This window comes from Mus pahari, chromosome 14 (genome assembly GCF_900095145.1).
Source record: "Mus pahari chromosome 14, PAHARI_EIJ_v1.1, whole genome shotgun sequence".
Classification (NCBI taxonomy): Eukaryota; Metazoa; Chordata; class Mammalia; order Rodentia; family Muridae; genus Mus; species Mus pahari.
In genome coordinates, this window is record NC_034603.1 from 67,241,669 (window position 1) to 67,264,566 (window position 22,898).

The 22,898-nt window shown below is 43.1% G+C and overlaps 2 protein-coding genes and 1 pseudogene across 5 annotated transcripts; all 3 read right to left on the minus strand.

The window, feature by feature from the left end:
• Positions 1-3,742: 3,742 nt before the first annotated feature.
• Positions 3,743-13,305, minus strand: LOC110331154 (keratin-associated protein 4-7-like). Of its 4 annotated transcripts, none has more exons than XM_021211538.1 (4): positions 13,068-13,305; positions 9,630-9,633; positions 3,952-4,073; positions 3,743-3,876 (listed from the first exon to the last, which is right to left on the minus strand). In XM_021211538.1, the coding sequence occupies exons 1-4, from the start codon at positions 13,303-13,305 to the stop codon at positions 3,743-3,745; spliced, it is 498 nt and encodes a 165-aa protein (XP_021067197.1). The 4 variants fall into 4 exon arrangements, with proteins under 4 accessions (XP_021067197.1, XP_021067194.1, XP_021067199.1 ...); XM_021211535.1 differs by lacking the exon at positions 9,630-9,633 and adding an exon at positions 9,528-9,532 and having other exon boundaries at positions 3,743-3,878; positions 4,029-4,222; positions 12,978-13,305; XM_021211540.1 differs by lacking the exons at positions 9,630-9,633; positions 13,068-13,305 and adding an exon at positions 4,149-4,375 and having other exon boundaries at positions 3,743-3,788; positions 3,864-4,073.
• Positions 13,306-20,153: 6,848 nt separating this feature from the next.
• LOC110331864 (keratin-associated protein 4-2-like) lies at positions 20,154-20,858 on the minus strand. The gene has a single exon (XM_021212730.1). It carries the CDS (start codon positions 20,856-20,858, stop codon positions 20,154-20,156), a length of 705 nt encoding a protein of 234 aa, XP_021068389.1.
• Positions 20,859-21,975: 1,117 nt separating this feature from the next.
• LOC110331865 lies at positions 21,976-22,873 on the minus strand (annotated as a pseudogene).
• Between the last annotated feature and the right edge of the window lie 25 nt (positions 22,874-22,898).

Sequence of the window (22,898 nt, forward strand, 5' to 3'; positions counted from 1 at the left end):
ATCTTCTGGGTATATGCCCAGAAGAGGTATTGCTGGATCCTCTGGTAGTACTATGTCCAATTTTCTGAGGAACTGCCAGACTGATTTCCAGAGTGGTTGTACAAGCTTGTAATCCCAGCAGCAATGGAGGAGTGTTCCTCTTTCTCCACAACCTCGTCAGCATCTGCTGTCACCTGAATTTTTAATCTTAGCCATTCTGACTGGTATGAGATGAAATCTCAGGGTTGTTTTGATTTGCTAAGCAAACTCTTAATTGTCATGTTTTTACTTTAGGCTTTTTTTCTGCTGTGCTAAAGAAAATGAAAGATTTAAACATTTATGTGTCCATGGTAGTAAAATGCTTTCTCGATATGCTGCATCACAGCAACTGAGTGACACAGTTGGCTGTTAGACAAGAGGTTTCTCTGTGGATTCAGGGAAATTAAGGAATCTTCTTGCAGTGAGGGCTATAGCTCAGTTCTCGAACACTTTTCTAGCATGTGTAAGGGCCTGTGGTCAAGCTTAATACTGAAAACTACATTTGAGAATAAAGTCAGGTATACTCTCAACAACTTAAATAATGAAGTATATTCCCCTTGCAATCTATAAACAATAACAGCTACCAAAATGTTGGGTACATGATTGAATCATTTGGGAAAGGTCAAATACTGCCTTTGCTCAAGTCCTTTCCAAGATAGTTGTCCACTTGATAGGTCTGTAATAGACCCTATGTGTCAAAAGTTTATAAAGTTCTTCCATTTATTCCAGTGCCCACCAAAACTCGAAATCCTTCTACTTAAATCTTCCACATCACATAATTGTTTCTGTTCAGAAGAGAGCTTGCAATATCAGTTACATTTCACTTAGTGGCATCTGAACCACAGAGGGAATTTCCCTGAACTGGAAGCACTGAGCTCGAAGCATTGCAGGCTAACAGACCCACAGCACTGACAGTGAAACTGAAGCCCAGAGAGACATTGCTACAGATGCCACCCTGGGTTATTAGAGAGAAGGCCCTACATGGGCACACATCACTGTTCATACCCCTCGCTAAACCTTGCCCTGGTAGTCTAGCAAACAGGATGGATGATTGATGGTACTGTAATGCACCAGAACTGTGTAATATCTACCAGAGCTGGACTTGCACTATGTGGGATTTAATGTCTTGAGTAATTTCTCTCCCTTTAAACTTTTTTCATCTGTGTAGAATATCCTAATGAAAGAAGCCGGTTATTATAACATCAGTGCAGTTAGGAGGGACTGAAGACAACTGTATTTGGCATCAAGGAGCTAGATGGTATCTTTCCAAAGCCTGGCATGGGCTGAGATTATATCTTGTCAGGCATCGTGTTAGTACCTGCAATTATTTTTTCCAGAAATTCTTGGTATGAGTCTTGTCCATAGCTGAAATTGATAATTATATGACTAACAGTCTTATTTATAACCTCATGATCTATACGTAGAATACAATAAGTTTGTCTAGTGGAAAGTCACATATTTCCAATAAAATCAACTTTCTTATAATTAAAAATGAAGCTCCATTAAGTACTAATGAATATACTGAATGAATGAATGTGTAATGAATGAATGAATATATTAAATGAATATATTGAATATATAAGTATATATATATATATTCATATATATTAAGCAGTATTGTCAGTCTTGAGAGTGATAGGTGTATTAGAAATAATGGAAATGCCCCCAACCATTAATTGATTCCTTCTTGCTTTTAAAATATTTTCATTGCTTAATCTAATCTAATCTGTTTAAACCTAGCTAACGAGTTCAGTTCATCTGTTTGGAAACAATCTTTATTATTATAAAAGCATGCATATACTAGAAATTTATGTGTCCATTTGCACAGTAGCTCTTAAGGAAGTGTAGCCTAAAGCCAAGTCAAAGGAGACATTCACCTCCCATAATGGCTGTATATGTCTTGTCCATATCCTTAACCACTAAACCCCGAGGAATCACTGCCTCACTGCCTCGGGACTCCGGCTAGTCTTTGTTTTGCTCTTCCTTCCTTTCTTTCTTTTTTCCTTCCTTCCTACCTTCCTCCCTCCCCTCCCCCCTCCCTCCCTCCCTCCCTCCCTTCCTTCCTTCCTTCCTTCCTTCCTAACTTCCCTCCTTCCCTCCTTCCATCTTTTCATCCTTTCTTCTTTCTTTCTTTTTTTCTTTCTTTCTTTCTTTCTTTCTTTCTTTCTTTCTTTCTTTCTTTCTTTCTTTCTTTCTTTCTTTCTTTCTTTCTTTCTTTCTGGGGGATTTGTTATTGGAATTTAAAATTTTTTCTCTCATAAAATATATTCCAGCCACCTTCTTCCCTTCCTCTACTTCCACAGGGTCTCCATCACTTCTCCTCTCCACCCGACCTACTCCTCCTCGACCTACTCCTCCTCGATTTCCCTTCAGGAAAGAGCATCCTTCCAGGGATGTCAACCGAACATGGCACAACTCCATACAATAAGACTGGGAACAAACCGCCTCGTGTCAAAGCTGGATGAGGCAAAGGAAATAGGAGGACAAGGGTCCTAGAACAGTCAAAAGAATCAGAGACACCCCCACTGCCATTGTTAGAAGTACCACAAAACCCCCAAACTAAATAATCACAACAATATGCAGAAGACCTAGCACAAACCCATTAAGGCTTCCTGTTTGCTCTGTCAGTCTCTGTAAGCCTCTAAGAGTCTTGTTTAGTTGATTCTGTGAGCCACATTCTCCTGGAGTTTCTGATCCCTCTGGCTCCTACAATTCTTCTGCCCCCTCTTCCGCAGGGTTCCCTGGGCTCCACCAAACATTTGGCTGTCAGTTTCTTACCCTCTAATAGATATCTAGAAACAGAATAGTGTAGTTTTGTAGAAATTTTGTAAAATTTTTGTAGAATATCACTATTTGTACTTTCCCCATTTTGCTTGATATTATATTCTACCCGGAGGCAGAGAAATCCAGCTGCTGTGTAGGAGGCAAGAGGTTCTCACCCCAGTGCTGTCAAGAAAGCAAATGTTCTCAGCAACCACAGAAGTGAACATGGAGGTGGACCCTTCCAGGTTGGCTATAACAAGAGACCCCAGTGCTAGATGACACCGTTTCTAAAGCTGTGTGACACACAAGGACACAGACAATGCAGCCTTACTGTTCCTGATTCCACAGAAATAGATAACAAATGTTTTAATTTATAAAATATAATCATTTTATATTTATAAAAGTAAATTTATAAAATTAATGTGGTGTTTTAGCTGCTACAGGTTCAGAGGGTATAGCCAAACTATTGATTATTACTCTAGATTCATCTGGCCTCTCATCACACATAAAGGGGTAACAAATAATCCAAAGGTACAGAAAAGTAGCTATGCTAGAATAGTCCTCATAATGTGGTCGAAAAACCCAGTGAAATGACTGTCCCCTGTGTGACCCAATAAACTCTCACCTTACCAAGACATTAAAGGGCAATTGAAGACAATTTCAGCAAGAAAAATAAGGAGACACAATGACATTTTACTTATGTACCTTTAAACCTTTAATTTATTATTAGGAAGTTTGTTCTTTAATATAACACATAACAAATTTTACAAGATACTAGAAAGCTCAAACGTGTGTTTATTTTAAACAGATACTAAGCAGTCTGGAGTGTGGCAAATAGTTGTTGTCCAAATTGATCTCAGTTGTATCAGAGGCTTTAGAATGGGCCTCTTGGGACTCAGCACACACATGGTCTACATCAGGAACTATGTGTGATGAAGAGCAGGAGACTCGGTGAGAGTGCTCAGCAGCAAGAACCACTAGAACATGCTGGGCGGCAGCAGGTGGTTCTGCAGCAGGTGGTCTGGCAACAGATAGGGCGACAACAGCTGGAGATGCAGCACTGGGGTCTGCAGCAGCTGGACACACAGCAGCTGGGCCTGCAGCAGCTGGGGCGGCAGCAGCTGGAAATGCAGCAGGTAGGGCGGCAGAAGCTAGATCCACAACAGCTGGAACTACCACAGCAGGGTTGGCAGCAGCTGGGGCGGCAGCAGGTGGGCTGGCAGCACACAGACTGGCAGCACTGGGGCCTGCAGCAACTGGACACACAGCAGCTAGGGCGGCAGCAAGAAGGTCTACAGCAGCTAGAAATACAGCAGGTGGGGCGGCAGCAGCTAGAGATGCAGCACTGGGGTCTGCAGCAGCTGGACACACAGCAGCTGGGGCGGCAGCAGCTAGAAATGCAGCAGCTAGGACGGCAGCAGGTGGGTTGGCAGCACAGAGACTGGCAGCACTGGGGTCTGCAGCAGCTGGACACACAGCAGCTAGGGCGACAGCAGGTGGTCCTACAGCAGGTGGTCTGGCAGCAGCTGGGCTGGCAGCAGCCTTGGCCACAGCCCTCCTCAGAACAGACAGAGCCACAACAGGAGCTGACCATGGTGTTGGAGGTGAAGGTTCTTGGTGGGTTTACAAGAAGATTGGTTGGAAGGTTTGGAAGTGAGAGTCTCCCTGCCCATGTCCCCTTTTATACCCTGCTGAGGTGCTGCTGTCCTCACATGCAGCATTCTTTCCTTGTTATTGTTTATGTTAATAATGAGGTGATTATCACATTAGGCAAGTGTCTTTTCCTTGTTAAATTTTTAAGGTAGATAAAACACAAGGGCTCCTTTTCCTGGTGTGTTCATTGTCCACTGTTGCTGAACCATCAGTTGTCTTTCCTGTTTTAGCTTCTTCAGGAGAGCCATCACCTGGCATCATGCATCTTGGCTCTCTTCAATTTCTTCTTATCTTGTATAGCCCAACTTCTGTAGGCCAAAATTGTGGTGATGCAGCTCTGTGACAGTATCATTTACAGTCTAAGAAACTGGGTCTTCTGCTGGATGGACACGTGTTCCTACACAGACCATACACACACATACACACACACACACACACACACACACACACACACACACACACGTGTGTGTGTGTATAATAAATATATGCATAAAATATATGTATATGTATATGTAACCAATGAAATATTAATTATGTAGACTTCTATATATATTTAAGAAGATTAAGAATGACATTTCCATACTCCTAAAAAAGTTGAATACATCACTTTTTAAGATCTATGTTCTATGACTTCTGGGGAGGGGATGAATCATACTCAAGTTTTTTTAAGATCTATTTTAATTAGTAGGGGTTGTGAGGGTGTACATATGTGTTTGTGTAGTAGTAGTAGGTGTCTATAGAAGCCAATAGAGGGTATCAGAGCTGGAATGAAAGCCAAGTTGTGAATGCTCTGACATGGCTGATCCTTGAACCAAACTCTGCTCCTCTGCCACCACAGCAATTTTCTGAGCCATTTGTCCAGTTCCAAAAGACAAGATACATTCTTGTCATATAGTCTATGGATAGATAATACAGTCCTTGAGCCAGACGTTCCCATGGTTGGCTGCCTGGTGGAACCACCCTGTTGCAAACTGGCAAGTTCTTGACTTCTGCCCAGAACTAACCTTATTTAATTGCTCTGAAGTATTTAATTGGTCTGGAGTGAAGCCTCAGAAGATACTGAACCTTTTCCAAGTCTCTCAACGGGCATTAAACTTTGAGACCCAACCCCTTTAATCGTCCATGTTGCATGATGCATTTGTGTCCATTTCAACTAAGAACATAGATTGCAAATTAATGAAATTTTAATCAATGGCATGTGACTAATAGAGAAATTCTGAATTACAAACAATGAGCTTTAAGCATTTAAAACACTCTTTACTGCTGTAAGCTACTCTATTTCCAACACCGACAGGCTCACCTGGATAAGAATAACTGTTCTAGCTTAAGCTACAGTTAGAAATGTCTGAATATAGACCCTTACGCTGAGTGATATTGCAAAGGAAACTCAGAAGTGTGGAAATCATTTCCCATCCTGGACAAGTTCCACCCATACAATCTGTTTAAGTAGAATTGATTTTTAACATCTGGACCACATTTACAGATCCATCTTTTATCCTACAGAGTAGAAAGTAGTGAAAAAAATTTTCCTGCTATAAGATTTTCTTCCCCTTAAAGCTATTTATTTTTCTATCTTTTTATGATAATAATGAAAGAACTCAAATAAACACTTTGGAAATGGGAAAGAACATGGCTGACATTTGTAAATGCCATCCAGGAACAGGATCGATGCAATTGAAAATGCAAGTAACCAGATGACTGGTGACAATAGGCACTTTAAATGCATGGTAAGCAATCCAGACTTTTCTGGTCAAATATCATTTATGCTATTTAAATACATAGTCCATTCTCTTTTATAAATACCTGCTATATATTCTACATGTAGCTAAAATATACTGCAAGTAGGTGGCTTTCATTCTGACTTTTTCTTCATGAAAATATCTTCATCTAAATAGAGACACAAGTAGCTATTTTAACAGAGAGAAAAATAGACCTTATTTTGGATTCATCTGCATTACCTTATATTAAAAATTAAGCTTCACTTACATATTTTGGAAGATACATTAAATAATATTGTTGGGCCTGTTGTGAAATGATACATATATTCAGAACAATTTGTGAAGTAATAACAATGTCTATCTATTGTTGATTTAATTTTTGTTTGTTTTCTTGTTTTAATCTTTATATGTTGCTTATATATACACCTGGTTGCAAGCATTTGGTTGTAGGAGGCACCTACAGAGGTCTTTGTGCTCAAAGATAAAGGGAACCCAGAATGTTAAACATACAGTGTTGTTCCTTCAAAGAAAGAGATGCATAATCTGTTTCGTGATTAATAGCCTCATGACCTTTGTGCTACCTGTGTGGCCAAGACCACATGGGTTCCTCCCCCTTATCTTGAACTTGTTTTTCTCAGTTGATCTATGGAACCTATTTTTATGGAAGGTGTCACAAGTAATCAATCTTTGAAACCCATCTTTGTGAATGGTGTCCATGTAGTCACATCCAATCTTTATTTAGCTTACCTTGATCCTCAAAGAGATTTGTGTGTGCTTTGTTGGGCACAATGGATTGAGCTAAGTATCGTGAGGAAAATTTTTATCTATTTGTGCTGTCCTTAAATATGCCTAAAAAACTAATCAGGGTCAGACAACCAGTATTTGAAATAACACCAGCTACTTAGTCATGCTGAACCAAACTGCCTTCTTATCTCCCACAGATCTGCTGGTTCTGGTCACAGTGACCACAGTTGGTTTTATAGAAAACATAGGTACACTGGAGAGTGTATGGAATATTCATATATAATATAAAAATAATTATTAAGCCAGTATCATGTAGTGAGAATTTTGGTTTCTTTTTTTTTAAAAAAAAACCACAGAAATATTATAATAATATGTGTTCATTTTAATCCCAGGTGTGGGATATGGGGTTGCTTCAGATTGTACACAGCAGCTGACTATGATTTGCCTTGTACTCTAGCAGGGGTATGATTTTGCCAGTGACAGGTAGTTTCTGTGATTGTGTGATGTTTGGAATTCTGGGAACTCTTTAGAGGGTATATAAGTGCTAAGGTCCTAAGGAGTGGTAGACAGGTTGTTTGGTTGTTACTTGGTTGTTGTTGGTTACAGAGTGTTAAGTAGTCACGTGCAAAATAGAAACAGCAAGAAGAAGAAATTAGATATCCCAAGGTGAAGATCAAACTTGTGCCAAGGAACCTGATACTCTTAATCAACAGGATGTAACTAACTGGAACATCATCCCCTTTCCCCCTCCATCCATTTTTCTCCCTATCTAGTGTTTGGGTGCTGAAAGGGTGGAAGAGAGGTGTTGGAGAAGGATGGAAGAAAGAAAGAACCTACAAAGTAGAAGAATTCTGGCTACAGGATCTATCTACCCAAAACCCAGTGGAGAGTCTGTTTCCTCAAGTAGGATTCCTATATGTCTTTGTTGACTACATCTCCCTCCCTCCTCCCCTCCCTTCCTCACTCTCTCCCTCTATCACAGAGTCACTGTCCTGATTTTTGAAGTAGTCTTTTTTTTTTAATTTCTTATATTCAAAATTCAATCACCTAAGTATGCATTTTGAAACAATGAAGTCTAGCTTTACTGTTTTTAATGCTCTACGGCGAAATGCCACTCTGTGTTTTGAAGTAGTGCACTCAGTGTTCCATACTGTCTTACTTAGATAGACAACCTCAAAGGTGGCCTCAGTTATGGTTGCTGTGCTTTGACCATGCAGATGATCCACCAAATGACATGTGTTACAGTCTGGGTGTTGTAACACAGAGGGCCAGTATTAGGAGGTTGTGAACCTGAGAGAGGAGGAATCACAGGAAAGTTTCATAGCTCGTTGAGGCACGCCCTCCACTGGGATTTGTTTAGTTAGCATGTTTGCCATTGTGATAAACACCATAACCAAAAGCAATTTGGGAAGGAAAGTGTTACTGAAAGATGTCAGGGCAGGAGCTCGAGCAGTTCAGAAACCTGGAGGCAGGAGCTGATACAGAAAACCATAGAAAAGTGCTGTTTCCCTGACTCGCTCCTTATGATTTGCTCAGCCTGTTTTCTTATAGAACCCAGGACCACAAGCCCAGGAGTAGTACCAAGTGGACTGGGTATGTCCTATTCATGTGACAAAAACCTTCATGTAACACCCACAAATGTGCTGAGCCTCTCATCCCGATGGTGTCCAGGAAGAAGGCATTCTCGGCTATCATAGACGTGAGCTTAAATTTGAACTCTTTCAGACTGACTCCATAGAGACAACCCCGAGGCCAATCAACATCTTTCTGAAGTTTATGAAGTACTAGGAAACCAGCAATGCATCAATGCTGTTTCTGTTCCTGACCCACAGGCACTGAGTTAATAGTGTGCAGTGTTTATGCTGCTAAGTTTTGAAGTTACAGAATGACAAATGACTAGTGCAAAGAGCACAGAGTAAAAGAAGTGACCAAAGATTGTCGAGAAGGAGATATGCAAGAATATACTTATGCCTGAGGGCCATAAAGCCAACAAACTCATTTTGCTTCTGTCTGGCCCAAGAGATGCTCTGTTTATTAAGTGATTAGGATGGAGCAATTAAGGGGTCACCAGCATTGTGGAGAAATTCAGAGCAGAGACAATTTACTAACATCCTTGTTTTACAGGATGTATTGCTGCAGAATATAGCTCTATAGGAGTAATGGGAATGATAAGATCACTAAAGAATCCAGGTAGAACCATTTATCTCTGAGAATTAATACAGGTATGATTATGGGATGAGTAACCAGTTAGGAATGGTAACTGGAACAGGAGTGGAGTGTAACTCCCAGCAATCTGTGAATTTTGAAGGAGAACCCAGTGCTCCTAATTATAAGACAAAGGCACCCAGTTTTGGAATATCTGCTACTGTAGGCTTTAGAGATATATGCATATTAGTATATATGCATATGTATGCATCTATGCTTTATTAGCATGTTGTGATGGTTTCTATATGCTCCGCCCAGGGAGTGGCACTATTGGAAGGTGTGGCCCTGTTGGAGTAGGTGTGTCCTTGTTGGAGTAGGTGTGTCACTGTGGGCATGGGCTTAAGACCCTCACCCTAGCTGCCTGGAAGTCAATATTCTACTAGCAGCCTTCAGATGAAGATGTAGAACTTTCAGCTCCTCCTGCACTATGCCTGCCTAGATGCTGCCAATGCTTCCTGCCTTGATGAGCATGAACTGAACCTCTGAACCTGTAAGCCAGCCCCAATTAAATGTTGCCTTTTATATGACTTGCCTTGGTCATGGTGTCTGTTCACAGCAGTAAAACCCTAACTAAGGCACACTGGTTAATGGAATAATGGATTTCTTCATGATACTTCATATAGGCATATAATATACTTTGATCATACCTCTCTCTCAATCCTATACCTTACCTGGACAGCACAGCAGAGCTGACCCTAGCCTGAGTAGCACAGTAGCAGAGGCCCTGGTGGTGTGAGTAGGGGTGTGGGTGAGCTGTCCCAGAGAGTGTGAGCCAGGGAGATTTGGCCCTGCCACTCATCTGCCATGAGATGGCATGGATGTCAAGGTGATGCCCTCCTCCTCCCTCACCATCTATTACAATTGGGAAACCTGGCCCTGGGGCCATGAGACTGAGTGAGCTGACTCTATCCCTCTATGGCTGCAGCACTTAGGAGAGCAGGCCCTGTACCTTGCCTGGACAGCACTGGTGGAGGGGCACAGGAAGACCACCCTGAGGACAAGAACCCAGGCGAGCTGGCTCCACCACTCATCCTCAGTGAGATGATGGGTGATGCTGCCCCTCCCTCTCTCCTCCCCCACTCCCACCTGCAATAGTCAGGAAAGCTGGCCCTGAGGGAGGGCATGAGAGCAGAAGAGTGATCCCTGCCTCCTCCCTGGCTATAACACCATAAAGAGTGGACCCTGCACCTCACCTGGGCAACACAGTGGAGCTGGCCCTGATAGCAAAGGCTCAAGAGAGCCATCCCTAAGAAATGAGAGCCAAAAAGCTTACCTAGCCCTTCAAAGGCTGAAGCACGTGGGAGAGTGGACAACATGCCGTAACTCTGGAGGCATGGGGACAGGTGAGCCAGCTCCAAGGGCAGGAGAGCTGACCCTGTCTCCTGCAGATGGTGGCACTGAATGGGAATGGCCTAGCCTGAGCAGTTCTAGAGAGCTTGACCTAGTGGTGCAGATAAGGGAGAGCTGGTGCACTGATCAGCCCAGACCAAGATCCAGGGCTCTGAATTGACCCACCCCAACATCTGTACCAACTGCTAAGGGTTGGTTGGGATGCAAGAAAGGGTCAGTCCTTCTGATCCAAAGCTTCAGGATCTCCATGACACAGGGCAACAACAGGATAACCAGGAGGAGACCCTGTGAGGATCCAGTATTGCTAATGTCACAGAAGCCAGAGACTTCAAACCAGGCCATTGACACATTGCAATGAACATTTGCAAGTAAAGATTTATGGACAGAGGGATGGGCATAGTGTGAGACACTCCGTAATATACTACAGCTTCCAATGTGATATGTTTTCTGTTTTATTTTTCTTTTGTTGTTGTTGCTTCTCTCTCTCTCTCTCTCTCTCTCTCTCTCTCTCTCTGTGTGTGTGTGTGTGTGTATGTGTGTGTGTGTATGTGTGTAAGTGAAAGATGGATATGAGAGGATGGGGAGATGAGTAGTACTGGGGTACATGATGTGAAATTCACAAAGAATCAATAAAAAGCTAGAAACAATCTATAAAAAGCTAGAAGGTGTCTAGTATGGAATGCAAATGGAGCCCTAAAGATATCAAGGTAAGAGGAGATAAGAGAGAAATATAAATCCACTGTCTTGACCTCAGGTTCTCTTGACTCTCCTGCCCTTTGCCACAATATGCTGTACAAGGACAGAGCGTCTGAATGTCTGATGCTAACTCACAGAGACTGACTGCACTGCCATAGAGAAGTAGGGAAGCTGATCAACGGAGGAGAGGAGCGTATCTTAGCAATGACGACTTCCCCAAGGAGCAATGCTGGCAGTTTTAGTTGGAGTGCTAAGTGTGAACGACCAAGAATAGCATCTAGAGTTATATAAAAATAGAGTAACCACTGGCTCAGAACTCTTGCGACATGACCTAAGTGGCTCTTCAAAGCAGGCAGCTGATGCACCTACCATACCTTTCACTTCTGATTCTGACTAATGGGTTGGAGTAACTACAAGTCAGGGGTGTACGGGTGGGTATAGGATGTTCAACTTGGGTGCTCTTTATCTGAATGGTCCTCATCCTTAAACAAGTGTGAGCACAGAAGGCAGGTGGCTCACACTGCTCATCTGCTCCTCTCTTATGCCAAGTGGCCACAGATGGTGATGTCTGAGTGTGCAAAGAAAGGGACTTTGCCTCTAAGAAAGGAAGGGCTGTAGTCCTGCTTGCATTCCAGAACCTTCCTGTCACATGATGTCAGACGGGTTGGCATTTATGGAAGGCACCCTGTATTTCTACTACGATAATCTGTTTCCTGGAAAGTTCTCCCAGGTTCCTTTGGGGAGACTTTTCTTATTAATATTCCCTCCAAAAGTTCCTGTTTAAGGTTCTGCTTTTACTAAGCACAGCAAAGCACACACCTTTTAGTGTGGCAGCCCCTTCAGTACAGCTGGCTTCTGCACGTTGGTCACTGATATCCCCTTCAGTACATGCAGGGGCACAGAGGTTGGAGCTCTCCTGCCTAAAGCCTGGTCTTTGTAAGAGACTGTCTGCAGGAGGCATCCAGGTACTGGATCTAAACATCCCTATTTATGCTTTCAAACAGAGATTTCTGCAAGTGGGGAGCTGGTATGCATGTCACTGCTTCCTGTGGGCTTGTTTTTAGAGATGGCCTACAGAAAAGCTGGCACATGACAACAGAAAGGAGAAAAAGAAAGACAAAATGCCTTTATATTTCTATGGCTGCAAACCCACATTTATTTAAGTTGTAGGAATAACTTCATTTTAAGAAATATTGCAGATAACAAGTATTTCCATGGGCGTCACATAATAGTTTTAAGGAATCTAAAGGAAATTCAAAGTTGCATTCATATAGGAAAGAGAAAGCATGAGTGAGAGATAGAGTATATTTGTAAGCAATAACAGCATATTCGTCAACTGGAATTAAGGGTTCACATCTGGTGTTTCAGGACTCAGCTCACAGGTGCTCTATATATGGAATGTTGCTTGGTGGAGCCCTCAGCAACAAGAACAACTGGAGCAAGCTGGGTGACAGAAGGTACTCTGGCAACAGGTAGGCCTGCAGCAGCTGGACACACAACAGGAGGGGCAGCAGCAGCTAGAAATGCAGCAGCTGGGCCTGCAGCAACTAGACCCACAACAGCCGGAACCACCGGAACAGGTGGGCCTGCAGCAGCTGGACAAACAGCAGCTGGGACGGCAACAACTGGAGATACAGCAGCTGGGACGACAGCAAGTAGGTTGGCAGCACACAGACTGGCAGCAGCTGGGCCTGCAGCAGCTGGACACACAGCAGCTGGGCCTGCAGCAGCTGGACACGCAGCAGCTGGGCCTGCAGCAGCTGGACACGCAGCAGCTGGGCCTGCAGCAGCTGGACACGCAGCAGCTGGACTGGCAGCAGGAAGGCCTACAGCAACTGGGCTTGCAGCAGCTGGGGCGACAGCAGCTGGAGATGCAGCAGCTGGGGCGACAGCAGCTGGAGATGCAGCAGCTGGGGCGACAGCAGCTGGAGATGCAGCAGCTGGGGCGACAGCAAGTGGGCTGGCAGCACACAGACTGGCAGCACTGGGGTCTGCAGCAGCTGGAGACACAGCAGCTAGGGTGGCAGCAGCTGGACACACAGCAGCTGGGACGGCAGCAGGTGGTCCTACAGCAGGTGGTCTGGCAACAGCTGGGCTGGCAGCAGCCTTGGCCACAGCCCTCCTCAGAGCAGACAGAGCCACAACAGGAGCTGACCATGGTGTTAAAGGTGGAGGTTCTTGGTGGGTTTACAAGAAAGTGGGTTGGAAGGTTTGGAAGTGGGAGTGTCCCTTCCCATGACCCCTTTTATATCCTGCTGAAGGGCTGCTGTCCTCACATGCAGCATTCTTTCCTTGTTATTTTTTGTGTTAATAAATAATATGTGATTATAAAATTAAACAAGATTGCTTTCCTGGTTACATTTTTAGATTGGGTAGGAAATATGATGTCTCTTCCTGATGTGTTAGAATTCCTCTGTCGGCACGTCCGAATTACCTTTTTGACTTGACGTCATCAAAGGGCACTGTCATGTGACAATTTACCTCTTGATATTATACATTTCAGTCTCTGTTCACACGGCATGGCCTGTCTATCCTGGTGTGACAATGATTCTTCTTGCATTTCATTGTTTCTGATTACCCAGGGGAGTAAGTTCATGGTACAGTCTTGATTGCTCATTTGTTACTGGTAAGATTGTCAAGAAGAAGAAAAAACAGTTTGAACATGAGAAGCTGAACATGAGAACACTGAAGTATCCCCTGCCAGCTGTGATTCAGTGTTTAGGCTTTCTCAAGGGAAACACAACACTGTTTTCAAGTACAATAGTGACGTCTGAAATTTTGATGTTACCTTTCGCCAAACAAAACACCCCAAGCTTATTCTTAGGGAAATTTGGCAGCCAAGTCTACCTACAGCATGAGATCTAGTCCCTTGGCTCACTGCTATGGGTGGAGCTGATTTTCATCATTGAATATTGTCTCTCTGGGTTCAGTGGCCACATTGACCCACTTCCCATCTTTTTTTTTTTTTTTTTTTTTTTAGGATACACTTGCCTTCCTACCCACCCACTCTAGTTCACTGTGTTTCTCTAACCTGTTGCTCTAACTTGGATCCTGCCATTTTTGGGTTGGGCCCATAAAGCCCAGATGCTTTTCTGTGTTTTATCTGGGTTGTCATTCAGTGTTTACTCTCCAGTTTTAGTTTTCATAAACAGGAGGTGAAAGGGTGCAGATTTCCAGCTCAGAGGACATCTGCCTGTGTGTTTTCACTATAAAAACATAGTACATGCTTAAAGACTGGAAAAAATATGCCTAACTCAACTTCTAGCCACTGCCTCTCTGGAAAACAAGGACTCCTGACAGTCCCTAGTGCTTCTCCATCTCTGGAGTCAAGAGGACCTGAGGAAGATCCTGACTTTATGTCAGGATGTCCCAGGTTCATGCCACTTTTCACTTTAGGGCACTCTGGACGACAATGGCCTTATTAAGTCAGGCTCTTTGAGAGAACACCTACATACAACTCCAGTCTGGTGTCAGTCTTTCCATAAACTCTATTCTTCTGAATGTCTGCAGATTGCGAATTTAGGAAAGAGTAGCTGTGCTGAGCGGAGAGTCGTGCCTCCAAATGCTTTCCTCTTGCTCGCATGAGAGAAAACACTAACAGGGATTAAGATTATTTCAGAGGCAATGTCAAATCCAAAGCTAACTAACTAACTAACTAACTAACTTACTTACTTACTTACTTACTTACTAGCTAACTAGGTCACCACCATCAAGGTGAGCAATATTGGGAAGAGTGAATTATCTAAATTTCTTGGAAGGAATTTTTAAATATAACCCATAATCTCTGAGATTGTGCCCAACATCAACTTTGAACCAGGCGTAATATGTAGATCAAATTAGCTTGTTACTCGTAGTATATGCCTACACTCCCAGCTCTTAGGAGGCTCGGAGAGATCCATGAGTGTGAGGGCAACCTAGGCTACATTGTCTATGTGTGGCTACCTGAAGCTACATAGAAAGAACCCTACCTCAGAATAGAAGAAAAGAGACCTATTGGTGTAGAAGTAACCACTGAACCTTTCTAAGACAAACCAGAAGAATGGGAATGCATGTGGCATATGGGGAGATTAAAGTAAATGTGATAATAACAACATGACTAATGCGCAACAAATGGAAAGACTCAGGAAACTGGGCCCAATGATGAGATACTAGAGTCAAGCAGTGGCATGAAGCATGAAACGCTCTGTGTGAGGAACTTGCCCCAAAGGACAGTGGGGTGTTGAGAGAGGGTAAGTGGGCATCTCAGAGAACAACATTTGACTCACCCTGTGAGGTTGGCTCGCGGAATGGGTTGCCCTGTGGTCGTCAGTGAAGGGACTTAAGGATAAGGTGGTGTTGCTGGGGAAAATTCAAGAACCTCTTGGAGATGCGATGACTATGAGATTCTCTTCTTCTCTGGCACTTAACAAGCCTAATTGAATCATAATGCTTTGTGGTGCTTGCTCTATTTCTGTTCCAATCATGGTCCTTATTGCTAGATTTATATAGCCAGTGAAATAACCTGGGCTGCCAACTGTACCTCTTTTGGAGTCATGTCTGGTGTCCTGAGCCTGCATCGTGTACTGGCTCTAAAGAATGTAGCTCTTCTGACACCATTCTGAAGAAAGATGTGTACTGCTGGGCATGGTGGTGCACACCTTTAATCCCTCGGGAGGCAGAGGCAGGCAGATTTCTGAGTTCTAGGCCAGCCTGGTCTACAGAGTGAGTTCCAGGACAGCCAGGGCTATACAGAGAAACCCTGTCTCGAAAAAACAACAACAACAAAAAAGATGTGTACTTTTTATTTTGTTGTAGGAAGGAGAAAAACTCTCCCAGTTGCTGTAGAGCAAAGACCCTGACAACCACATTATAGTACCCAGTCTAATATCGACAAGAAGCTCTTGTGTTTTAGAGAAAGAATGGCCCTCCAGTAACCCTGATGAGACCAGAACTATTTCCAGCATTTCTGTTTGCTTTCCCCCACCCAAATCTCAGTTTCCTGTTTGAATTATTTATCCATGTTTCCAACTACCAACTTGGCTGCCTAAACTTCTCATCATGTCCACATCTGACCTTGCCTCTCTACATGGCTATCTCTTGTGTCCATTTCCTACCTAGATACTGGAGCAGAGCATCCCCAGGCTCTCTGGCTTGTGACTGTTCCTTCTTTATAGATCCCCAGAGTAGCTTAATCTCAAATAGTAGTCCCAGCCCAGGACTGTGGCTGATGACACTCTGAGGTATGGGGAGTGACAAAATAGATTCTCTCTGCAGTGCTGGCCTAACATGCAGTAGGAGTCACTGTCACATCTAATCTTCATATTTAGGTTTAAGATTGTGAGAACCATGGGTTTATCCTAGGGTTAGGATAGAAAGGCAGTCTCCCATGAGAGATAAGTGGCTGGTCTAGTTTGCTTTCTGTGGCTATGATAAACTCCACAACCAAAAGCAACATTGGAAGGCAAAAGTTTATGTTAGCTTACAGAGTACAATCCATCATCAAAGGCAGAATCTCAAAGCCAAAGCTCAAGAAGAAACCACGGAGGATGATTACTCACAGGCTTGCTTCCGGACTCATGTTCAACTACCTTTCTTATATCTCCTAAGACCAAGTACCATGGGGTGGCCCAGCCCACAGTAGCTTCTTACATTAATTAACAATTAAGAAGATACCACACAGACATAACCACAACCCAGTCCACTGAAGGCAGTCCAACAGCTGAGCTTCTCTCTCTCAAGGTGCATCACATTGACAACCATCACACTGGCTTACCATGTGGTCGAGGCTTTCATTCTCTTCCTTCCAGGAGCAGAGCACAGTTTTAACACTTTCCTCTGTGTAGCATTTCTATTTCTCCAGCCAAATGCCAGATTCAGAAAGATAGATATCATGTGTTTCTATCACAAACAGAGTCTAACATTTGGACTGAATGTAGCATTTGCCAAGTTTAAAGTATAGAACTATGTATATTATATCTATACACAAGGCGCTCTCTCTCTCTCTCTCCTCTCTCTCTCTCTCTCTTTCACACACACACACACACACACATACATACATAAGCACATGAGCATACACACATGCACACATGAGCACACACAGGCACATGCACACACACATATGCACGCATGCATCAATGCACACACACACACACACACCACACACACACACACACACACACACACACACACACCATGTATGTAGAAGGAGAATTATTTGGGGAGAGAAAAGTAACCACTCCAGGAATGAGTGGGATAGAAAACAGTAATGCAGGGTTAATGTGGTTGGAGTATAATAAGTGGACACCAATAACATTTTTAAAAGAAAGAATGAACCCCCACAGTGTGTGTGTGTGTATTGCAAATATATGTATATATTTTAGTTGAACATATGACTTTTTGATTGAATAATATCCACTGTATGTATATATATATATATATATATATATATATATATATATATATAGTAATTTCCTTATTCATTTATCTGTTGATAGGTATCTAGGTTGGTTTCATTATATTGGCCAATAAGAATAGCTTCACAATAATTATGCATATGCAGATATCGCTTTTGCATTCTGATTTAATTTCCTTCAGATAAGTTCTGGAGTAATATAACAGAATTGTATGGTTTCTATTTTTGGTTCTTGGTAAATCCTATATACTGATTTCTATAATGGCCTCACTCATTTACCTTCTCAGCTATAGTAAAGGGCCTCTCCTATCCATATCTTCACCAGCATCTGTTGCTTGTTTTCTTCCTGGCAGCCATTCTGACTGGGGTATGGAATCTCAGCATTTATTTGCATTTCCCTGATGAATAGAGATGTTGTGTATTTTAAATACATATTTAGTCAGGCATTTATACTTCTTTTAAAATGTGTCTGTTTGGTTCACTTGTCCATTTCTGATTGGATCATTTATTCTTTCAATGGTGTGCCTTTTTAGTTCATTACATAATCAGGATATCAGTCCTTTTGGGATATCAATCCTTTTTCAGATGAAAGAATCCCTTTTCTGTGAGACTAAATTCCAGTTTGAATAAAAATCTTATTTACAAAAGCCAATTTAATTTTTCAGGTCTAAGACTCCCTCTGATGACATATTCCTCTGCGTCAAGGTGGTGGTGGTGGGGACAGAAATGTGGACAGACTAAAATTTCAAGTACAAATAATCAATAAACATGTGAAAAAATGTTACACAAAGATTCCACACTTCAGCCAGAATGATTGTCATAAAGAAAAGACAAAGGGTTGAAGGTACAACTCAGTGGTAGAATGCCAGCCCAGTGTACACAAGGTTTGGGATGAGCTCCCTGCACAAAAGAAAGGAGGAGAAGAAAGGAAGGAAGGGGAGAAAGACAGAATGGGTGGTTGGGGGGTGAGGAGAGAGAAGAAGAGAAGGAGGGAGAGAAGGAGGGAGGAAGGAAAAGAGGAAGGAAGAAAGATTGACAGACAGGCAAAAGGAACAGAAAGTACACTAATAATAAGTGCTGGTGAAAACATGGGAGAAGACAAGCCTTAGACATTGCCAATGAGGGCAGTAGATGGTTCAACCCCTGTGCATATCAGTATGGAGATATGTTGTGGCAGTTAGTTAACCGCTTTGGCTCCCCTGACTAGATCAAAGGTTGGGCAGTTCTAACCCTCCCCATGGCTAGCACACTTTTCTTTCAGTACTCCTGGCTTAACACCCTCTAATTCTATATTTTATCTTTGCTGACCTGTCTCCTTCTGGATGGCTCCCTAGACACTTCTGGGCAGTCCTTCCAGAGCTGCATTCCTTCTCGCCTACATTTTGGGTGATTTCTCTTCTGCAGCTCTAAATCTGATCTGTTTCCCTTCGCATCACGGCAATTCTCCCTTCCCTCTCTCCCAGTTCCTAGCCCACAGAAATCTAAAGGTCCTGCCTCAGTCTATCTGTCCAACCATTGACCACTGGCTGAGTATTGATCAATCAAAAACCAATGTGGGGGGGAAGGACCTTCAGCATTTGGATGTGCAGATTCCCGGTTTTGGGGACTGAATTAATTCAAAGCATTACAGCCAATCCCCAACAGAGTTACCTCAATGATTAAAAACAGACCCACCATGTGACTCAACTATCCAGTCCTGGTGTGTACGCAGAAAACACTAAGGTAAAACACCATGGAGATGCATATACCTATACATATTTCAGTGCTATTCTCAACAACCAACTTGTTCATTGTACCAGGTATCTATGTTCAATGGACCAGGCACCATTCACCAGGTGCATGTATAATGAAAATGTCAGATATAAACACAGCAGAGTTTCTATACCTTGTCAAAGAATGAAATTATGCCATGGGCTGGGAAATAGCCACATTTAGTCAAATATACCTAGTTCAGAAAGAAAAAAATGCATATTATCTCTTATCTGTGGTCCTAGATTATATATAGATAAATATGTGTATTGTGTATATGATCAAAGTGGGAGATGAGAAGCCAGGAGGAAGGAGGTGAGAGGAGGAGGGGGATGGGGGCAAATAGGCTGAAAATACACAAGATACTTAAAGAGATTATCTTTGTGAAACCATGCACTGTACATAATGAAAATGAACCAATAAAGAATAAATAAGAAGGAGAGATGAGAACAATTTATGCTCTTGTAGACTAAAAGTTTTATTGGGAAATATCAAGCAAGCCACAAGAAAATAAATTCCGTAGCGGGGGGGGAGAGAGAGAGTCTGGGAACTCAGCGAAAACCTGTGTGTGTGTGGGGGGGGGGGAGAAACCCTGGGGAAAAAACATCTAGAAACAAAACAGTTAACAACGCGTACTTTGAAACAGAGTAAGGAACTCTAAAAAGAACACGAAGAATAATTTGACTATAATTCTGATGTATTTGTACCAAAAATTATTTTTAAAAGAGAATAAATAGTTAACAGACATTGGGCTTTTCCAAATCATTCCATGAATCTATATGTTGGTAGCATCAGTATGTCACATGTCCTGTTGAATATATGCATAGTCTGAAGGGCAGAAAGAGAACTGATCCAGGCCAAGACACTCAGCAACAAGAGCCACCAGAGCAGCTGGGGCAACAGCAGGTGGGCCTGTAGCAGATAGGTCTGCCACAGCTGGAAACATAGCAGGTGGGCTTGCAGCATATAGACTGCAAACAGCTTGGCCTACAACAGCTGGCCACACAGCAGGTGGGATGGGAACAGTAAGGGAGGCAGCTAGGTCTACAATATCTGGAAGCACAGCAAGTGGGGCGGCAGCAGGTGGGCCTGCAGTAGTTAGGCTGGCAACAGCTGGAAACACAGCAGGTGGGCTTGCAGCATACAGACTGAAAACAGCTTGGCCTACAACAGCTGGGCACACCGCATGTGGGGCAGCAACAGGAAGGCCTGTAGCAGCTGGACACACAGCAGCTGGGACAGGAGCGATAGGAGCTGCAGCAGGTGGATTGGCAACAGGAAGGTCTGCAGTAACTAGAAATGCAACAGGTGGGGCGGCAGCAGCTGGAAATGCAACACCTGGGTCTGTAACAGCTAGATCCACAACAGCTGGAACTACCACAGCAGAGGCTGCTGTAGCTGGAGCAGCAGCAGGTGGTCTGGCAGCACACAGACTGGCAGCACTGAGGCCTGCAGCAGCTGGACACACAGTAGCTGGGGTGGCAGCAGGTGGTCTGACAGCAGCTAGGCTGGCAGCAGCCTTGGATACATCCCTGCTTAGAGCAGACAGAGCTATGACAGGAGCTGACCATGGTATCTGAGTTGGAGATTGGAGATGGGTTTCCAAATGAATATATGACTTGAATCTGGACATCTCCATGCCCTGGGTCCTCTTTTATACCCTACTGAGGGTACCATTCCTTTTTATTATTAACCATACTACATAAATGATCATCAGATTGAGCAATTACGTTTTCTACATTTAATAGAAGATGACGGTGTCTTGTTTTTCCTCTGGATTAAGGCTTATCTCATCAACTTCCTGATATACACTTAGCGCAGTCATCATGGTTCAGGTACTGAATAAGTATCACAAACTTAGTGTGTTGATGCTCACTCCATCCGCTCTTTCCTCCTGAATCATTTCATCTTCCCTTCCTTGTACTCTTTGCACACATTTAAATTTCTTCAGCTTCTCCCTTAGAGAATGGGTCTGTGAAGGATGGCATGCAGCCTGGTGTTGCTCTACCCTGACTGGGTTCACACCACGCCTACAATAGTTTTAGCATTCTCTAAGGAAAAAAGACTGAGTAGGTCTGATAAGATATCTTGAAATCTCTAAGGCATTGAAAGGCAGGCTAAAATATGTGCAGAGTAGTCAGTTGTAACCCAAAATAGTCAGTGAGCAACAATAGAAGAAACTCCACAACACTCAATCTATTCCCATCCCTTCTTCCTGGACTTGAGGAGGTCCACAGGTTGTCTGCTTCTGAAAAGTCAATGAATCTAACTGGCTAGGATTTGCATAGGCCTTGTACAGGACTGTGTAAGTATTATGTAAGTAGCCACAGCTGTTTCTGCTAGTTCATGTCATGTCCAGAGGCTGGCATTTCACAGCATTCCTCTACATCCTTCAGGTAATACATTCTGTCTGTCCATTCTTTTATGGTGTTCCTTGAGGCTTAGAGCAGGATGGTAGGGGCATGCATAGATGTTCCAACTCTGGCTGAGCTCTCACAAAAGGGCTCCTGATGCTCCCCACCCACAGCTAAAGAGCTAGAATCACTTTTCTTTAGAGGTGGTGACCATTACTAGGTTACCATGCCCCACTGGATGATCCTACACCCACGAGTACATGGATGATCCTAAATCCCCGAGGACACCAACTGGACCCGGGTGTAGGATCATCTGAAGTAGCAGGCTCACTTTTTAGTAGACGCCTCCAGTCTGCTGCTGGAACACATCAATCATATTTTCATCCCCCATTTCCAACTGTGCAAATGTGTCTGTTTCATTGATAGGTTGTCCATCAAACCAGAATCTGATCTGCCTCATTGGCAATCCCTGCCACTCACTAGGCTTTCATTAGTTAACTAAGTGATTTATGCCTCTTAATCTTATACTGCACCACAGAACCATCCCGTCCCACCACCTACAAATTAATATGATCGTTGTTCTCAGTCTTGACTCCTTCCTTGGGTTTCTCGACGGCAATGGTGAGCGCTGGAATCTTCTCAGCTGCTGCTTCACAAAAGAGGCACCAGGGCCACACTGAAGGCGCACACAAGCAGCATCAGGAGCGGCAGAAGGAGGTGGCAGCAGTGGACTATAATAATTTCTTATAATGAAACTTTTGTTTCATTTTGTTCTATTAAAGAACCTTAACTTTTACCTGATTGCTTTTCTTCTCAATTTTTTTACAAACCAGAAAAAATTAAAGAATATATAATCATATCTGACCATAAAAAATCACATCTTGGCCATATCCTTAGAATGTTATGGGTTTGGGCATTCTAGGCCAGCCTGATGGTTAGCCATCATTACCAGTCCACGTATATCAGTTGAGATGCTGAAGAAGTTTGTCAGGTAACCAGCCATTGACTCAAATTCCCTAAGAATCACCTTCAACACCACATCCCTGTGACCCAGTAAGAAACAGAAAAAAACACAAAGGGGGGTGTGTGTGGATGTCAAGGCTGAGTGAGTTCTATAGTTGAATCTGTTGTCTGATTAGTTGATGACTTTAAATTACTGTCTTGTAAATATGTTGAATCTTGCTCTTACCACAAAATTCTGATCTCCACTGGTGCATTTCATGAGAAGGCATTCACCTAAGTCACACACATCTGGAG